General features: G+C 48.9%; 1 protein-coding gene across 3 annotated transcripts in view; it reads left to right on the forward strand.

Annotated features, from left to right (window-relative positions):
• The window catches only part of PODXL2 (podocalyxin like 2), a 54,505-nt gene extending 35,946 nt beyond the window's left edge, over positions 1–18,559 (forward strand). Inside the window, exons 5-8 of one of the 3 annotated variants that reach the window (XM_075938797.1) lie at positions 1,889–2,045; positions 4,128–4,189; positions 11,229–11,408; positions 15,066–18,559. In XM_075938797.1, coding sequence (XP_075794912.1) covers positions 1,889–2,045; positions 4,128–4,189; positions 11,229–11,408; positions 15,066–15,275 — 609 coding nt within the window. In that variant the 3' untranslated portion in view covers positions 15,276–18,559. Of the gene's footprint in view, positions 1–1,888; positions 2,046–4,127; positions 4,190–4,326; positions 5,293–8,714; positions 9,444–11,228; positions 11,409–15,065 lie in introns of those variants that run through there. The other 2 variants (XM_075938799.1, XM_075938798.1) reach the window with 2 other exon arrangements.
• The last annotated feature ends 254 nt before the right edge of the window (positions 18,560–18,813 follow it).

Here is an 18,813-nt window from a genome sequence, read left to right on the forward strand (position 1 = left end):
AATTAGTTTAGGAAAAAACCCGTAAATATTTCTGTTTGTTTTAAGGGCATGGTGCTATGACATGCTGAGCATCAATGGGAATGGAGGGCCCTCAGCACCATGCAAGATTGTGCCCTAGGATTCTGTACCATTTAGACAAACACATTTTTACCAAGATCTCCACTGTAGACTCAAAATTGGTTAGGTCCCTTTTTCTTTCTAATGGGTTCTAGACAGGGCACATGCTCAGTCCCTATGTGTGCATCTACACAGCAGTGTTATTTCAGACTAACTGACATTATTCCGAAATAATGTATTACGTGTCTACACAGCAATCCTTGTTATTTGGAAATAAATTTGAAATAACGGGCTTCTTATACCAAACTCTGTAAACTTTATTGTATGAGGAGTAAGGAAAGTTGGAGGAAGAGTGCTCTGTTTTGAAATAAGTGCTGTGTAGATGTGCCCAAATTTAAAATAAGCTATTTCGACTTAAGCTACACAGTTAGTGTAGCTTAAGTTGCATAGCTTATTTTGAGTTCAGCTCTGCTGTGTAGACGTATCCTGTTTGGGCAAAACTCTCATTGATGTCTATGGGAGTTTTGCCCAAGTAAAGACTGCAAGATTGCACCTAATAATAATGAAAGACTATGCAGGGCCCTGCCTCCGTCCAGAGGTGATTTGAACCTGAAGTCACTCTAGTCTAGCACTGAGAGTTATCTTTTTGACAGTTGTTTGTGTTAGTTGTGTTACTTGCTTGTGTTACGTCAGATACACAAGCCTCCCATCCTGTTCTCATCAGGCTGAGTGTGCTGACCCTCCCTTCAGCATTCCCAGGCCCCTGCTGAGCCATAGAATTGAACAATGGTGGTCGTGTCACAATGCAGAGAGCTGGCCACTAGGCCATGGCAGTGACGGGTGCATGGCCTCTGAGCAGGAGGCCCCGGCAGTAAAGTTGTGGAGCAGTTTCCCACCCATGCCCTCTTCCCATGCCTCCCCTGACAGGCTGCATATGCTCTTCCAGCTGAAATTCATAACCCTCGCCTGATGAGACATGGCACTGATGGGCTCTTGTGATTCAGGCCTGAGTCGTAGGTGTCTTTTCCAATTAAGCCATTCCATTCACTGCTCAGGCCTGTGCCTGCCCTGAGCACTCGGGATTGCCATGGCAACCAGGAGCGCCAGCATTTATTAATCATCCGGGTGGCCTTTGGGTTGGCATGGCAACATAGACAAGAATAGAAACACAGGAGTGGGAAAGTGGCAGAGGAGCTGCCAGGCAATGGCACATGTCAGGCAGAACTGGGCCCCACTGACCCGGTGCCGCTGGGAGAATTGTGGCCTTCACTTCAGGTCTGGCACTTTCTTTTGGCTTCTGAAACAGCTTTCCTTTAAGGTAAGAAAACAGCTCTGCACACAGGAGTGATTCTGGGATCCCTGCCTGCTGCAGGGAGGGGCTCAGTTGGTACTGGAGGATGCTACAAAGAGAAACCCAGAATTAGGACATAAGTGAGGACCTAGATGCATCAACACTAACGTGTGGACCAGGAGTGAACTGGAAGGAGATGCCGTGATTTTTAATTGAAGAGTCTCTGCAGATCTCAACAGGGAACAAGCACTTTGATGATTTGCATTGTTACTGACAGCTGCTTTCAAGAGTGGCAAACTGATTTAAGTTGCACATAAATATATACCACCCCCCGAGCCTGTATGGTTTCCTTCATCACCACCACACACACCACCAACAGCCCCATTTAGCCCTGCTGTAAACAGGTATAACTAATCTGAAGCCAGTGGCATCGGACTCACTCATAACAAATCCACATTTGTCCCCGAATTTCCATACCACTCATTGGTTCTTCTTTGCCATGAAGTAGGGTAAGATGCTCTCAAATGTTCCTTATGGCAGGAGGAGTTTCGGCTGGAGAAGGGTCCCCAGCTGCTGGCTCTGGTGGAGGATGCCTTTTCCAGGCAGACAGATGGACAGCAGGCCCAGTGGCTGATCTCTCTGAGCAAACCCAATGAGAATGACAAGCACCTGCTAATGACGTTGGCAGGGGAGCAGGGTAAGTGTCCGTAGTAAAGCCGTGTGGTGTTGCTAGTGGTGGGAAGGGATGTATCTGGCTTCGGAATTGCTTTCCAGTGGAGATTTCCAGTGATGCTGGAAACAGCATTCTCTGCCCTGTTAACCCCAATTTTTCTCCTGCATATAGTGACATATCCCTCCTGCTGAACAGTACAATGCTGCCACTGTTTGCTGTACCTGGTGATTGTAGGCTTTCCTGTGTGTACATATAGGCTACGTCTACACTGTAAGGTTTTTGCGCAAAAACCTGTGGCGCGTCCACACCTCAAATGCGCTTTTGTGCAAGTGAAATGGCAGAACAGAGGGCTTTTGCCTGTGTAGGTTAACCTCCTTCTACAAGGCATAACTCCCTTTTGTTCTACAGCGATTGCACAGAAAGTCAAGTGCGGTCGCTCCGGAGGGGTTTCTTGTGCAAGAAAACCCTATGGGAAAAAGCACAGGTGTGAAAAGCACATTACTTTTGCGATGCGCCTTGAGGTATGGATGTGCTCTTGCGCATGAAGTTTTTGCACAAAAACTCTTGCGCAAAAGGCTTCTTGCGCAAGAAGCCTGCAGTGTAGACGTAGTCATAGAGTATAAGCCTCTTTCCCACCCACACCATATTGCCCACTATGTACATTTCTGCTGTGGTTTTCTCCTTTGCCAACTACGTCAGATTCCAGGTTCTCCTGCAGATCTTCAAGGTTCCACAAAGCTCTGCTGTCATCTTTCTCCTCCCTTCACTTCCACAGTGCCTCCAGCTTCACCACCCCTTTCCTTTTTTTATCCTTGCACATATTCATCTTTGCATTTTTTGCCTGCTCACCTCTGTGTGTCTCTCCCTCTTCTGCTGCAGAAGGTGAAATTGTCTGTACTTTGTACAGATCTGGAGTGTGCCAGTGCTGCCTAGTGAGGTTATAAGAACTATTGTAGGCCCATTGAAAAGCAGTTCCAATTGGAACGCTCTGATCAGTTGTGGCTGTCTCTGTTCTGTACTGCTTCTGCTGTCTGTTTAGGGTATAAGCCCTATAGGGAAGGCCCTATAACCATGTTATTTGATACCGGGCAAGTAAAAAATAATATTGTAAAATACACCACAGTTGTTGGGAAATAATGTTAACATTTAAGAAGTATTTTCCACCTACTTATTTAAAATCATGCATTTCTCCCAGCACTTTGGACCTTGCCATGTACCATTAAAAAGGTTCTTTTGTAAGCACGTAGCCCTAATGTAAACCTTTCTTTTTATTGGAGGGGATCCCCTTGGAGATGAGAAGCTGGGCTGTGTAATGCTAGCATCACAGCCAGGCTGGGCAGCTGTCAGTAATGAAATTCTGTGCCCTGTTAGGAGCCCTGGAATCATCAAGGACTGAAGCATTTTCTGCTGTGAAGAATGAGGCTCTTGTTAGCTTCCCTCTCTGTTGCTGGACCAAACAGGAGAGGCACATGGAGAGGGAGCAATAGCCCTTGGCCTCTAAATCCTACTGACAAGTCATGGGTTTATGGCTTGCCAGATTGGAGAGTATCTGGTGAGCTGTGTGGGAAGGAAGCTAATGGTGGGGACTCTCAGTGGTGGTTAGTCACTCCTCAGTAGGGAGATTGTTGCAGATTTCTTTCTGCCAGGAACAAAGTTGTTGAAATATGCCTGCTGACAGTCTATTGTGTTCTGCCTGGCAGCCAGCCTTGCTAGAAGTCTGCAGAACACAACACATGTCCTTAAGGATGCTTCAGGTCAGAAGAGAGTTGCGTTGGCAGAGCTGTGTGGGCGCTCAGGAGTAATTGTGAGTGCTGTAAGTCAGGGCTGAAATGCATTGTTGGTGCTATGTGTGAGTAGCACAGTGTCTAGCCCCATAATTTCTCAATTCCAGTTATTCCACACTTTTAGCATCACTTGCGTGCACTCAGAATTCCTGAACAAATGTTACTTTTGCCTCATAAAATAGTTTGTAAAGTAGTAAAAGGTGTGTCCCCTTCTCCACATCCTACCCTGGAATTCCCAGAGAATACTGATGTGTGGAATGAGGGAGCCAAAGCAGAGCATATAGGGCTGACCACTTCTGTCTGGTTCTCTTCTTCTCACCAGGTGTTGTCCCTACAAAAGATGTCCTGATGGCATTGGGGTATGTTCAAAGGAGCTTAGCGGAGGTAAGAACCTGTCTGTCTAACCTATAGGCTGAAGGTAGTCAGTGCAATTAAAAGGAATCATGCTTCAGTCTGAGTTGGCTCTGAATCTTTCATAAGCAAATTGGAAAAATCCTCTTTTCCCTCCCTGGTGACTACAGAGTGAGCAGATGTTAGTTCCCATGAAGAGTGACTAACTAAGCCAGGAGTCATCTGCTGACTCTGGAAAGCTTCCTTGAAGTTCCTGTCAACAGTCTGGAGATCATGCCTAGACCATTTCCTTCCCTGCTCCCCACACCAACATCTGCCAAGATAAGTAGTAGATTTTGTCTGTGGAATTCTTTATGGAAAGATGATGCCTGAGGTCTATGCACCTCACTGCGTTGTCCACTTAGAGCTCTTCTTGCCAGTAGTTATTCAGCTTCTCCTAGATAGTCCAGGCAAGTTCCTGCATTGGGCAGAATGCCCTCCAGGGTTACTAGACCCTCTGTTTCCTAAGTTATATCTGGCTGTCTTTGGATTCCTTGTGTTACTGGGACCATGTGCAGAGTTGAAGTTTAGATTTGCTCCAGAGAGGGGGACACCAGATGAATGGAGATGTCTATGTCTCATTCTCTTCCCTCCCCCCAGTGTTCAGGTTTGCATTTCAGTCCCCTTCGACGTCACAGCCTTCAGTACTCCACTTCTCTCATTGATGGCACTATTCAAATTCCATAGCACAAACCTTTTTTATGCTGCGGTCTGGAAGCTCATTCAAAAACTTTTGACGGATCGGTATAGAAACGTCTGCATATTCATTATGGTGATTAATTTATTTGCATATTTGCCTATTCATTACAGTAATTAATTGTAAGCGGTCACTTGTTATATGTACGCAATGGGAAAGGAAGAAGGGGGCAAGAAGCACGAACAAAAGAGGGGACCAAGCCAAGGAGAGGATGGGCTGAAAGTACTGGCGCGCTGACTCCAGCTAGGAGGAATTCTCCTGTCTTGCCCTCTCTCCCCACCCCACCTGCCTGGGTAGTGGTGGCCCCAGCATAACTTTGGCTGCCCCAAGCCAGCCCCCAGGCCTAGTGTGGCCGGACAGCAGCAGGTCTCTGGGGTTATGTCTACACTACACCCCTAGTTCGAACTAGGGGGGGTAATGTAGTCATACGGAGTTGCAAATGAAGCCCGGGATTTGAATTTCCCGGGCTTCATTTGCATAAAGCCGGCCGGCGCCAATTTTAAATGCCGGCTAGGTCGGACCCCGTGCCGCGCGGCTACACGCGGCACGGACTAGCTAGAAAAGAGGAGACTGAGGGGGGATAGGATAGAGGTCTATAAAAGCATGAGTGGGGTGGAGAGGGTGCATCAAGAAAAGTTCTTCATTAGTTCCCATAAAGAAGGACTAGAGGACACCAAAGGAAAGGAATGGATAGCAGGCTTCAAACTAGTAACAGAAAGTTGTTCTTCACAAAGCAAAGAGTCAACCTGTGGAACTCCTTGCTGCAGGAGGCTGTGAAGGCTAGAACTAGAACAGAGTTTAAAGAGAAGTGAGATAAAGTGATGGAGGTTGGGTCCATGGAGTGGTATTAGCCAGGGGGTAGGAGTGGTGTCCCTGCCCACAGTTTGTGGAAGGCTGGAGAGGGATGGCACGAGACAAATGGCTTGGTCACTGTCTTCGGTCCGTCCCCTCCAGGGTCCCTAGGGTTGGCCGCTGTCGGCAGACATGCTACTGGGCTAGATGGACCTTTGGTCTGACCCAGGACGGCCATTGTAAGCTCAGGGCTCAGGGTCGGGGGTCTCAGTGGACCACCTTGATTTTCATGCACACCTGTTCCTGGGTGGCCAGGCTGGCAGCTCTCCTGCCCTAGACGGCCACTTTCCTGTGCCTAGTGCGGAGGTCGTGGACGAGGTCCACCATGTACGCACTAGCCCAGGCGGGTGCCCGCCTCTTGCGGTCCAGGGCAAGCTCCCGGGAGCCACCAGCCTGGTCCCGGGAAGAGGGGAAGGGCTGGGGGGCATTGGGTGGCTGGCTCGAGCCGTGCCAGGTGCAGGGTCTGCTGGCTGAGTGCTGGCAGGCTTGCACCTGGCACGGGCACCGTAGCCAGCCCGTGCCCCTTTAAGGGGTCCGGGGCCGGGAGGGGGGCATACGAGTTTCCCTGGTGTTGGCCAGAGTGGCCACCAGGGAAAGCTGGGGAGGGCTAGCCTCCCACTAGTTTGAATTAAGGGGCTACACACCCCTTAATTCGAACTAGTAAGTTCGAACTAGGCTTAGTCCTTGTAGAATGAGGTTTACCTAGTTCGAACTAAGCGCTCCGCTAGTTCGAATTAAGTTCGAACTAGCGGAGCGCTAGTGTAGCGCCTATCAAAGTTAATTCGAACTAACGTCCGTTAGTTCAAATTAACTTTGTAGTGTAGACATACCCAGAGAGAGTTGAGAGGACTAAATTGGAAGTACTGGAGATTCTTTTCTCAGTGGGGGATTCCTCTCCCAGGGACGGCTGTGTGTTCGTATCAACATGGGTGCCAGCCGGGCACTTCTCACAGCCTAGAGGCCAGCTTATTGCCTTAATCATTCTCTCCTCATATCTATGTTTTCAGCTTCTCAGGATCAGATGAGCCAGCATAGACTATGCTGATTTTATTGCTCCTTCTCTGTCCTGTATGCTTCAGGAACCTCAGAGAGGCAAATAAGATGGATGAGATGGGGGGGGGGGGGGGGTCTGTCTGGCTACAGCGTTAGCTCCTGTCGACCACTCATGGTCCTAGACCTGGGTGACCAGGGCGACTGCCCAGGGTGATGTGCTGATGGGGGCACATGTAAATAGTCTCATGTGACCTTACCTGGGGCCAACCAGCTAAGCAGGAAGGGAAACACAATAGCCAGCTCAGCCAGGGTCAGGGAGCACAGAGGCACTCACTCATCTCAGGTAAATCCTCTACTCTGGTGGGAGCAGCAGCAGGGTGGGTGCCCAAGGGGGGGCCCCCATTCTCCCTGGGAAAGAGGGCCCCCATAGAAGCCATGTGGGGAGAGGGTGGGGCAGGCTGTGCTGGAAGAGGTTCGGGGTTGGTGGCCGAGTTTGGTGGGTTGAAGGAGAGAGAGAGAGAGAGAGAGAGTGTGTGTGTGTGTGTGTGTGTGCGCGCGCGCGCAGCGCGGCGCGCTGGCCGGCTGGGGTTTGGAGCAAAGGTGTGTTAGTGTGTGTTTCTGTGCAGCTTCTCTCTGTGTTCTGATTGGCTGGGGTGTAGAGCAGAGGGTGTGTTAGTGCGTGTGCAGCTTCTCCTGGTATTCTGGCTGGCTAGGGTTTAGAGCAGCCCTGCTCTCTGGGGGTGTTTTGTGTGTACGTGTATTCAGCTTCTCTCTGTGTGCTGGCTGGCTGAGATTTGGAGCAGCCCTGCTACCTGGGTGTGTGTTAGTGTGAGCAGGTCTGGGTCTGCTCTCCCCCCTCCTTTTCTTCCCCTTCCAACTTAAGAGCCCCCATAGGGGAGGGCTGGGCTACCAGCTGGGGGGGGGGTATAATACTTGAGTTGTTGGGGGGAACCTTTAAATTGTGCCCCCCCCCCTCCTTTAGCAGTTGGTCCTGTTCTCCTGCTTCCCTGGCTGGCTCAGAAGCTTTGCTCACTTCTTTTGGGGTGAGTTGGGGGGGGGGCTGCTGCTTCCCCAATGTGAGGCAGATGGGTGGATACAGAGGAGATATGTGAGTATTACTGAAATCAGCTCTTCCATGTGCCCCCTACTAACAGGAGAGGGAAATGAGTCACAGTGGACGGGTGAAGCACATATAGGAAACCCTGGAAATGCAACCATCCTGAGTTGTGACCCCTCGCACTTACAACCATTTTTGTAAGTGCGGAAGGGGTCGAAAACCCCCGACTTATGTCCTCGGACGGCGCATGACACCTATTGTAAATGAAGGTTCAAGTTACAATGCCCCTGACTTGCAACGCTTCCCCAGGAACCAATCACGTCGCAAGTCGGGGGCAGCCTGTACCTTTCATTCAATACTTGATCACTTATCTGCACCCTTGAGTTTTCAGTATGCTGAAATTTCTCAGGGCAGAGGGCCTTGTCAAAGCTGTTGTTGGGCACAGTGTTGTTTTTGCATCAAGAGTAAGAATAAGGACATTTTTTTCCCTCCTATCTTAACCTGCACACCTTCTTCATGCCCTAGAAGTCACTCGGGTTCCTAATGTGAGAATCTGAAGATAATGTGTGAATGTTGTGACTTGCAGTTTCAGTCAGGCTCTTAAACTCAGAGGGAACTCAACAGGAATATAGGAGACCCCTACCCCCATCTTCAATGCTTTACCCCTGCTGCTCTGACTTATAAAAAGACTTGGTAGAATGCACTTTTTATTTTTTATAACTTTGCATAATATATGTTTTATGCTTTTTGTCTTTTTATAATTTTCACATTTGTGGGAAATTATGGAGGGAGGTCTGATAATTTTTTAATGACAGACGAAGTTGAGATGCAAAGAGTTCAAGCTTTAAAGCTATTAAAACACAGAGAGACAAGGTGGGTGAGGTAATATCTTTATTTTTATTATTTTTATTTTGGAACAGCTTTGGTTGGTGAGAGGTTCGCCCTTTTGAGCTTCACAGACCTGGAGAAGAGCTATGAAGAGTTCCAAGGTTGTCTGTCACCAGCCATATTTGGTCCAATTAAAGATATTACTTCATTCACCTTGTGTCTCTCATCCGGGCACCAACATGACTACAACAAAACAGCAAAAATCATTATATCACATGTCAAGATATACAAAATAAATATCCTAATTAGGGTTTCCAGGTGTCTGGTTTTGAACCAGACAGTCCGGTATTTGAGGTTTCTGTCTGGGAAACAAATTGAGAAAATACCACACATATAAATGTCCGGTATTTTCTAATTAAGTAAGTTTTATTATTATCATGAGTATCAGTATGTAGTTGTGTACTGCCTGGCTGGCAAACATGCTCACACTGCGTGAGCATGTCTACCAGCCAGGCAGCATGCAACTACGCAGTAGAGAGGAGGGGGGCGGAGCCACGGCAGAATGGAATCCCTGGGGCTGGATTTGACCGTGCGCCCTGCCAGGATCATGTGCGGGACGGGCAGCACCCCGGGATCTGTGTGTGCCCAGGCCAGCCTCGTTCCCTGCCGGCTGGTTCCCCTCTGCTCCTCCCAGCCAGCCCTGTTCTCTGCCAGCCGGTTCCTCATGGAACGAGGTGTACAGCTAGTTCGGATTAGGAAGCCTAATCCGAACTAGCTAGTCCATGCCGCGTGTAGCCGCGCGGCACGGGGTCTGAACTAGCCGGCATTTAAAAATGGCGCCGGCCGGCTTTATGCAAATGAAGCCCGGGAAATTCAAATCCCGGGCTTCATTTGCAGCTCCTTATGACTACATTACTCCCCCTAGTTCGAACTAGGGGGGTAGTGTAGACGTGCCCATACTGACTTCAGTGCAATTACTGCAGTGTAAATGAGAGCAGAGTCAGACCAGAATGTGTTGGCAGATGCATGTCTTCCCCTGACTTAACAAACCAGTGCAGCTAGACAAAGCAAATTAAGTGCTCAGTGTGGTATTGATTGGCTTACACCAGAGAAAGTGCTAAAAGCCCTACAAGGGGCATTGCTGAAATTGTGTAAGTAACGTACCAGCAACCTGAACTGTCTTTTCCATGGGAAACATACAAGGAGATTTTACGGGTCATTAATGGTTGTTAATTAGAGAATGCTAGAACTGCCTGTAGAGATCCTACACAACTTGTATTCTACGTCAAGACCTGGGATTCGTTCTCTAGTCGTATCAATAATGAAACAGACTCTTCATCACGTTGACCTTTTGTGATCATAAGCTTTGAAGAAAGAGGATATTCTTCAAATGATAGCTGACACGCTTCATACATGCTATTGAATTGAAACATAATCTTTTTGAAATCTGCCACGTCACTGAGACCAATCAGCAATGTTCAGCTTTGTTTGCTGACATTTTGTTTCTAGCAAGCAAGGCTTGTGGTGTTTTTTTAGTTTGTTTGTTTTAAGTTTTTGTATTATTCTTGTCTGGCATGTGTAGCCTGGGGGAGTGAACCCAGGACGGGGTCTCAGGAAATCCTTTGTTCTAATCTTAGTTCTGACACTGACTTGTCATTGTGTATGTGAGCAAGAGCTGTCACTTGGGTTTCTCCCTTGTGAAGTGAGGGTTTTCCTGCCACCCAGAAGTGTTGTGGATTGAAGTGTCTGTTTCTTAATGTGCTACGCTCATTTCTGAGTACGTCCACACTGCAGTGGGGAGCAAGCCTCCCAGCTCAAGTAGGTAGAGTTAGGTGGACTTGCACAAATCTCCACCTGAGCCATGCAATCCACACTGCTATTTTTAATATGCTGGCTCGAGTGCTGCTAGTGCTAGTATGGCTACTGGGCTGGGAGGCTGGCTCTCTGCTGAAGTTTAGACGTACTCCTTGTGTCTGGTTGACCTCTAGAATATTCACTCTCTCAGACGGAAGCGGGTGGAATGTAGGCACAGAACACCAGTCTTTCACTGAAGGAGGTTTATCCAGACCTTTATTTCTGCACTATTGTGGGTCCAAATTAGCACAAAAGAAACAGCAGGTGGGCGCTTAAGCATGTAACATCCTACCCCAGGTTACTCTCAGCTGGGTGGGTAGTTCTAGCATTCTGCCTCCCTCACAGGCTTCCTCCCCCTTTGCCCACTGGGTAGCTGTTTCTAGAGCATTTCCTCCCTTCAGCTGGAGGGGGTCATAGCCCCGGCCTTGCTGCTCCCTTCTGCACACCTATGTGAGTCCAGAGCAGGGATTAACATCTGGATTTCTGGTTTCTTCCCACTGTCACTCCCTAGCAGGAAGATGTCCTGGCCTCATGGAAGAGCTGTAGGGAGCGTTAGAGTGAATCCTGGGCTTCCTTTCTTTCAGCTGTGCAGCACTATCCCACAACAGGTCCCACGAATCCAGCTCTTGTCCCTGTTGGACATGGTGAGCTTGTGCATGCTGCCAGGGCTCTAGGATTCTTCACCGGCCAATGACTGTCACTCCATTATCTCCCAAGTGGTAGAGCAGGCCTTTCTTGTTGTTTAATTTTAGATTGGCATCCAGAACTACTCAACCACCACAAGCTGCCAGTCACGACCCAGCCAGCCCCGCAGTGACTATGGGAAACTCTTTGTGGTTCTGGTCATCATCGGTTCCATCTGTGCCATCATCATCATCCTGGGACTTATCTACAATTGCTGGCAGAGGCGCCTGCCCAAGATGAAGAACATGGTGAGCACCTGGGTAGTGGAGGAGGACATCTGAACTTGGCTCTTGTTCCTCAGAATGGTAGCAGTAGGGTGGGTGAATGGGAAGGGGACATGTTCCTTCACCTTGTCCACCTTCCAAGATGAGTTTGGTAGAAGCACCTGGGCTAGATCACTGTAGGTCAGTGGCCATGTCCAGATCAGAATTTGAGACCCCGGTCGTGCTCCCTTATTGGATCTAACCCTGTAGTACAGGGGTGGCCAACCCGAGGCTCGCGAGCCGCAAGAAAAAAATTGCAGCTCCTGATGGAACTGGGATGGAACCCGGAACCGCTCAAGTCAGCCGCTCTCATGGCCGGGCCGCTGTGAGCCGCTTCCATGCTCACGGCCCACGCCGTTCCGCTCACGGCCCCCAGCATGCTGCGTCATATTCTGCAGATGCAAGTCGGGTCGCACTCAGCGTCCCAGCCTGCACATGCTAGCAGCTGGCTGCTGAGTGCAGGCAGCAGTAGGGGCTCCGGGTGCAGCATCAGTGGCGGCTCTGGGATTTGGGCATAAGGTTAGTGGGAGAGGGGGATTGGGTTAAAGCGGGGGGAAGGAAGGTGTCTGGCTCTGAGGGAAGGGAAAAAAGGGGGATTGGGTTGTGGGGAGGGGTGCACATGGCATGCCGGCCGCTCAGCACACGCACCCCAGCGCCTGGAGGGAGACGCACGGCTGTAGCGGTGGCGGCTCCAGGACCCCAGAATTAGGTTAGAGGGGTGGAGGGAGATTGGTATATAGGGGGGCCGGTGCCTGGCTCTGGGGTGGGGTATTGGGTTGGGGTGTGTGTGCCTGGCTCTGGGGGAGGGGAGGGGAATTGGCTTGGGGTGTGTGTGTGCCTGGCTCTGGGGAAGGGGTAGGGGATTGGGTTTGGGGGGGTGTGTGCCTGGCTCTAGGGAAGGGGAAGGGAATTGGGTTGGGTGTGTGTGTGCCTAGCTCTGGGGAGTGGGATGGGGATTGGTTTAGAGCCGGGGGGGGGGGGGGGGGTTTCCTGGCTCTGGGGAAGGGAAGGGGGATTGGGTTATAGCACGGGGGTGGCTGGGGGAGGGGAAGGGAAGAGCAGCCAGCGTGCTTCCTGGGACCCGGGATCCCCAGGTACTGGGCCCAGCTGTCTCTGTCCCCTCCTCCTGGCCAGACCCCCCCCCCCCACGAGCCCTAACACCCTACCCCAGCACCCTGTCCTCTGCCCCCACCAGCACAGTTGGGGCCACATTAGTGAGGTTTGGGGGGTTTTGGAGCAGTTGTTTTTTTGCATCTCACTTGTGTGGGCCTGACTGACTTTTCTGTGGGTCAATGACCCCTGACTCAAAACAGGTTCCCCGCCCCTCTCATAAATAAAGACAATGCAGAAACTTTTTGTGTTTGACATAATATTTTATTAAAAATGAAGCCTGGCCAACAAGCCCCCAATTGGAGCCAAGCCCCCATCTGTCCGCAGCATCATAACACTCCTGCACCCCCCCCAGGCCCCAAACCTGAGCCTATCATACACTGGAATCCCCTGTCCGGAGCCTCTCACATCGCCAAACTCCTGCACCCCCACATCCCCAGTCTTCTGTCACAACACTCCTGCACCATCCACACACTGCAAATCTGTATCCTGAGCCCATCATACTCCCAGCCTCCCTGCCCTGAGCCCCTCCTGTACCCCAGCCCAAACTCCTGCACCCTCACAGCCACAAGCCTGCGGCTTGCTCAGCACCCCAACCCTCCACCTGACCCCAACACTCTCCAGCCTGGAGCCCCCTCCCTGAGCCAGCATCCTTTTCTCTACTTCCTTCTGCACCCAAATTCCCTCCCAGAGTTTGCACCTCTCACCCCTTCCCGGTGCTTTTTTTGTGAGCCACACTAGCAGTGGAAACAGTGTGAAGAGCCGGGGCAAAGTTGTTGAGCCAAAGAAAAGAAAGGAAAAACAAAAAAAAGAGGACAGGGCCACAAACACTGGGGGAAAGCTGTGTCCCAGCGCGGGCACTTTTTTTTGTTTGTTTGTTTGTTTGTTTTTTTGTTAAACAACTTTGCCTCGGCTCTTCATGCTGTCTCCACTGCTATTGTGGCTCTTCGTCTGGAACGGGTTGGCCACCCCTGCCGTAGCATGACACAGTGGTCCAGATGCAGCCCAAAGAGTTCTTAAATGCAGTCGCCTCCATCTTTAATATGGAAGTGCTGCCTGTATATCCCAGCATGCCCTGTTCCATCTTGTTTTAAGCAGCCAGAGTTCACTGCATGCTGTGAACAAGATTGTCCACTGTAATTTACTCCCTAATATTAAAGTTATGGTTTCAGGTGGCTCCATTTTATCTAGAACTGGAAGATTTGCCCACTGTTGTTTGGGTCCTTAACTCAATTTTTGTTTTTCTTCATTTAAATCATTATTCTGGGGTGGGGCTGGGAATGAGGGGTTCAGTGTGCAGGCTGTCCGAGGGAGAGAGGACAACCCTATCCCTCTCTCACCACAGCAGCCATGGCATGGTGTCGGGGGTGCAGGTGTCAGGGCACGGGGTTGGGAGGTGAGTGGAGGCTTAGGGCAAGTTATGGTGAGTGCAGGAATCAGGGCTGGGGGTTGGGAAGCAAGAGACTCAGGTTGGGGTGGGGGTGCAGGAGTTAGGGGAGGGAGGTGTGTGGGGGCTCAGGGCATAGGGTGGTGGGTGTAGGAGTCAGGAAATGGTGTGGGGGATGAGTGAAGAGGAGCTCATGGCAAGGAACAATGGGGGGCTCAGGGTTGGGAGTGTGGCTATCAAACTGCCCAGGTGGTGGATTTCTGGGGCTGGCTGGGGCAGTGGGGACCATGCTGCCCGGGTGGTGACTCCCCTGGACTGGCTGCCATGGGGGCTGTGCTGCCCGAGTGGCAGATCCTCAGGGCTGGCTGGGGTGATGGGGGCCGTGCTGCCCGGGTGGAGGATCATTGGGGCAGCAGGGGCTGTGCTGCCCGGCTGCCCAAGCTTTGGGGCTGTAGCCAGGGTATGTTGTGGCCACTCGGTAGCTGTGGATGCTTGCTCAGGCTCAGCAGAGCTGAGGCCCGGTAGGAGAGTGGCTTGGGCTCCAGCTGTGGGGGATGAAGGCCAGAACTGGAGGGGTGTCCAGCACCAGCATGGAAACCTTACCTCTGCCCCACCCCCTACTGTCCCAATGGGATGATAGCTATCCCTGTACCCATCTCTGGCCTCTTGTGGCCCCCCTGTGGTCATTATACAATGTAACTGTCCCTGCTATTAGCCCCTTCCTTTTCCATGTTATGAAAAACAATCACATTCCAGGCACATCTCATTGTCCTGGCACAATTAAACCCTGACCTTGCTTTAAGTTATGTTAAAAGGAAGCTGCACACCAAATTTGGAGGTCCTAGCGTTACTGTTTAGGAGGAGTTCTTGAACAAATGGACGGACGGACAGACAGACTCACTCGCTCACAAACTCTCAAATATATAGTAGATAGGTACAGCCTTTGGGCTCCTGGCATGTGCCACCTCCTTTCCACGCTGAGGGCCAGTTGTCTTTCATGTACGGCCATGAACAAACTCCACTCAGTTCCCATGGCAAAAATCCCCATTGAAGGAGCTGGCTCTGGCCCCAGCCTTGTGCCTCTCCAGCATTGGGCACTTTTATCAGTTTCTGTGTCCCTCTTGCCTCCTCCTCCTTCCTTCCAGTCACACGGCGAGGAGCTGCGCTTCGTGGAGAACGGCTGCCATGACAACCCAACCTTGGACGTGGCCAGTGACAGCCAGTCGGAGATGCAGGAGAAGAAGCCCAGTGTGAATGGCGGAGGTGCCATCAATGGCCCAGATGGCTGGGGTGTCCTGATCAGCAAACGGGCGAGCGAGGACGCAGATGTGTTTGAGGAAGACACACACCTTTAAAAAGAGAAACAGCTTAAATATATGTCTATCCTATCTTGTCTTAAGGACTATGAGGGGAGGGGCAGCTTCTCAGGAACCTCTAATAGGGCTTGGGACAGAGCGACTCTTTCTTGCCATTGTCCTGAAGCTGCCTCTGAATCCTGGAGTGAGGAGGGTCACTGTGAGTGGAGGGAGGCGGGCGGGACGCTGGGATGTGTGTGTGTGTATGTCTTTTGCTATCAGTAGCACCAATGCTTTCATCACTTTTAAATGCACTTACTGCAGCTTTCTGGTAGCGGCTGAGAATGGCTGAGGAAACAACATAATGAGGTTAAAACGGACTCCAAGTGACTGTCCCTGGGTAGTCAACTCACACTTGGTGCCCAGCAGGGAGATGGCAAACCAGACCCTGACCTCACTGGCCTCTGAAACCGGAATCAGAATCTGCCCTTGCAGTTGCAATAGGAAAATCTGTGTCATGGTCTGGATCTGAGACGCCAATATTAAGTTGATGTCCTGGGCAAAGAGTTTGCATTCTGTGCACGTATGGAGATCAGATAGTCACTGGTGCCCTTGCTATAGCTTCTGATGGGACAGTCTGCTGTGTTTGTCACATGAAAACATTTCCCTGTCAGCTCTCACCTCGGCCTAACACACCTCTTACCCCTCCATTTTCAGTTCCACAAGCACCATGTTGAACATGACAAGTTTGAGCACTTTATTCTATCCTGGTTTGTCTGGATGATAGCAGAGAATTCAGTGCTGCACTTCAGAACCTCTGCTGGTATTTCAGTGTGGGGTAGGAGTTCACCTGAAAAGGTCAATTTTTGGCAACTTGAGAGGACACATCAGCAAAAAATCCCTTGTCTGAGGCTATGTCTACACTATGGGGTTTTTCTGGGATACCAGAGGTATCCCAGAAAAACTCCACCACATCCAGGGAACGCATCTGTTCTTCCACTTCTTTTGTGGAAGAGGCAGAGGCGTGCTTTGGGAAACCCTGTCTTCCTTCTCCCAGAAGAAAGAAGGGCTCTTCCAAAAGAGGAGGCTTTTCCGAAATTTGGCCCAGTGTAGACGGGCCAAATTTCGGAAAAGCCTCTTCTGAAAAAACGACTGGAAAAAGGTATGCAAATCGCGGAGTGCAATTGTTGTAATGTAGACGCAGCCTGAATCTCAGACTAGGTGGCCTTTTTTTGCTCCTATCCAATTTTCAATGCCTGTGGCTTCTAGTTGTGGTTGATCTTGTGAGATGAACATACAGAGCAGCTGCGACATCTTAATGAAGGAAAATGAGATCCAGAGACTGAAAACTTCTCCCATTTGGGATCTTACTAGATCTGTTTCAGGAGAGAAGACTCAAGTCTCACATTGGTATAAATCTTGGAATGCAAAAAAGTGTAATTTCACTGAAATTATTGCATTTAAACTAGTATAAAGTCAGCATAGGTTCAGAATCAAGCCTACGCATCCATATATGTGCTTCTCAAGCATGCCTTGGGCAGACCTTATGGCCTCTAGTTTCCTGAGGCAGTGATAAAATGCACTTGAATATGCATAACTGTGCTCCTATCCCTGCGTAAAACATGATGCTCAGAACTACTGCTCTCAAGTTTGAAATGTTTTGTTTCTTTTTTCTCTACATTGTTCCATGGTTTTGGGGCACTTTGGTTAAGAAAACAAGAAATCCCTCCCCTTCACCTTATTTTCAAAATCTCCATTTTTGGACTGGCTGCCTGCCTATAACAGATGCTATTGAAGTTTAGTCTTTAAGGGAATAACTATACAAAAATATTCAAATATATTTAATGAGGATTAGCAATTAACTTGTAATTCCTCTCTCTCTCTCTCTCTCTCTCTCTCTCTCTCTCTCTCATGTCTGTAGCATGCTCATCACTGATATTTGAGTGCTGAAAGTCAGGATACAAATGAGCTTGTTAATACAGATTCATTTTTGCATAGCGTTTTCTATACAAACTGATTCCCAATAAATTGAATTGAATAATGCAGGACTATAATCAGTCTACGCTGTGGAATCTAGAACCACTATGCTGAAAATGTTTTAAGGGTCTTCCAGATAAAGAGATGTTATATAAAATATAAGACATTATCTTTAGATGATGAATTAATAAAACATTGAGTTAAGTTATGTTTTTATACTGCACAGAGCACAATGGGGCCCAGCCTGCTTATGGTCTTTAGGCAGCATCATAGTATAATGTTAATATAGCTACTAATAATCCTCATTAAATATGTTTAATATTCAGTAAGTACTATGAATATAAAACTATATTAAATCAAACATAGATTAGGACACCCACACAAAGTACATTTTTCTTTTGTTGATTCTGTCACGTGTTCCTTCAGTGCTGGGCTGCGTTGCCACTTTCGATTCATATCCTCTCACCAAGTACAGAGGAGCAGGGTGCTGATCAGCTAATACTCAAGCCCAACAGTAACATAAGTTAGCCTTTGTTGTGGTGGCAGAGGGCCATCAAACTTTAAATTGTTAAAGGTTTGTCATCAAATCTTATTAATGAGCAGCTCTAGCTCTGAAAGCTGCCAGCTACCAAGCTCTGGTGGCTTGCAACTCTAGTTCCTTATGGTTAGGGTAGTACCCTGTATCTTGGAATGCAAAAAAGTAGAGTTCCTGGCTCTCCTTTCTGAGGTTCAGGAGTTCTCTGCAGGTCTTGAGTGCATCTTTGGATGTCTGCCACAGTGGCCACTCACTTGCTTTGGAAGAGTCTCAGAAGAGGTCTGACTTGACTATGTAATCCCAGCTTGTCTCCAAAAGGCCTGTGGCTAATATCATTCTACTATTAAAACAGAAATTTTTAAAATCTAACTTCTCCACTTAATTTGTATTTGGCTGATGTTGGGAGGTGAAACTAAGTGTATCAGTTACATTGCACGGGCCTGGTCTTGCAACCCTTCCATGAGCAAAGAGCTCTCATTGACATCCAGGTACAGGATTTGGCCCTGTATTCCTAGTCAGTTTTACTCTGGTTCTTGTGTTTTGGGTTTCTAATTCTGCAAAGGGAGATTTAAAGGAAGAAAAGAACATTTGTGTTTTTTAAATTATTTAATTCATGGAAACTTTTCTGTTTATATAATTTTGTTAAACTTTTATTTTTAACATAAACCCTCAGTGTTGGGCACCAAACTGGACAGAGGATAGGCTGACAGCTGAAAAACGTATTTTGCATTCTGTATGGTTTCTTTGTAGTCCTGTCTGCCACATATTAGGTTACGCTGACATCTTCTGGTAGTTATAGGTTAAATGAATAAAAAAGAAAGTTTTCTCTTAACTGTGAATGCTCATTTTTCCTATGATTTTTATGAGCACAATCAGTGGATAACCATTCGCATCTTATTCATACTCTGTAGCTGTTGAAATCACTTGTGGTCAGAGGGCACAATATGAAGTGAAGTGAGGCAAATGCTATGTAAACACATCCCTGTTTTACTTCTACAAGTAACAACAGGGAACTGATCTATTGTTCTTCGGAGTCACAGTGCAGAATTCTGAGCTGAGCTCTATAGACAGCAGTAGATATCACAG

Source organism: Pelodiscus sinensis, chromosome 11 (assembly GCF_049634645.1).
Source record: "Pelodiscus sinensis isolate JC-2024 chromosome 11, ASM4963464v1, whole genome shotgun sequence".
In the NCBI taxonomy this organism is placed as follows: domain Eukaryota; kingdom Metazoa; phylum Chordata; order Testudines; family Trionychidae; genus Pelodiscus; species Pelodiscus sinensis.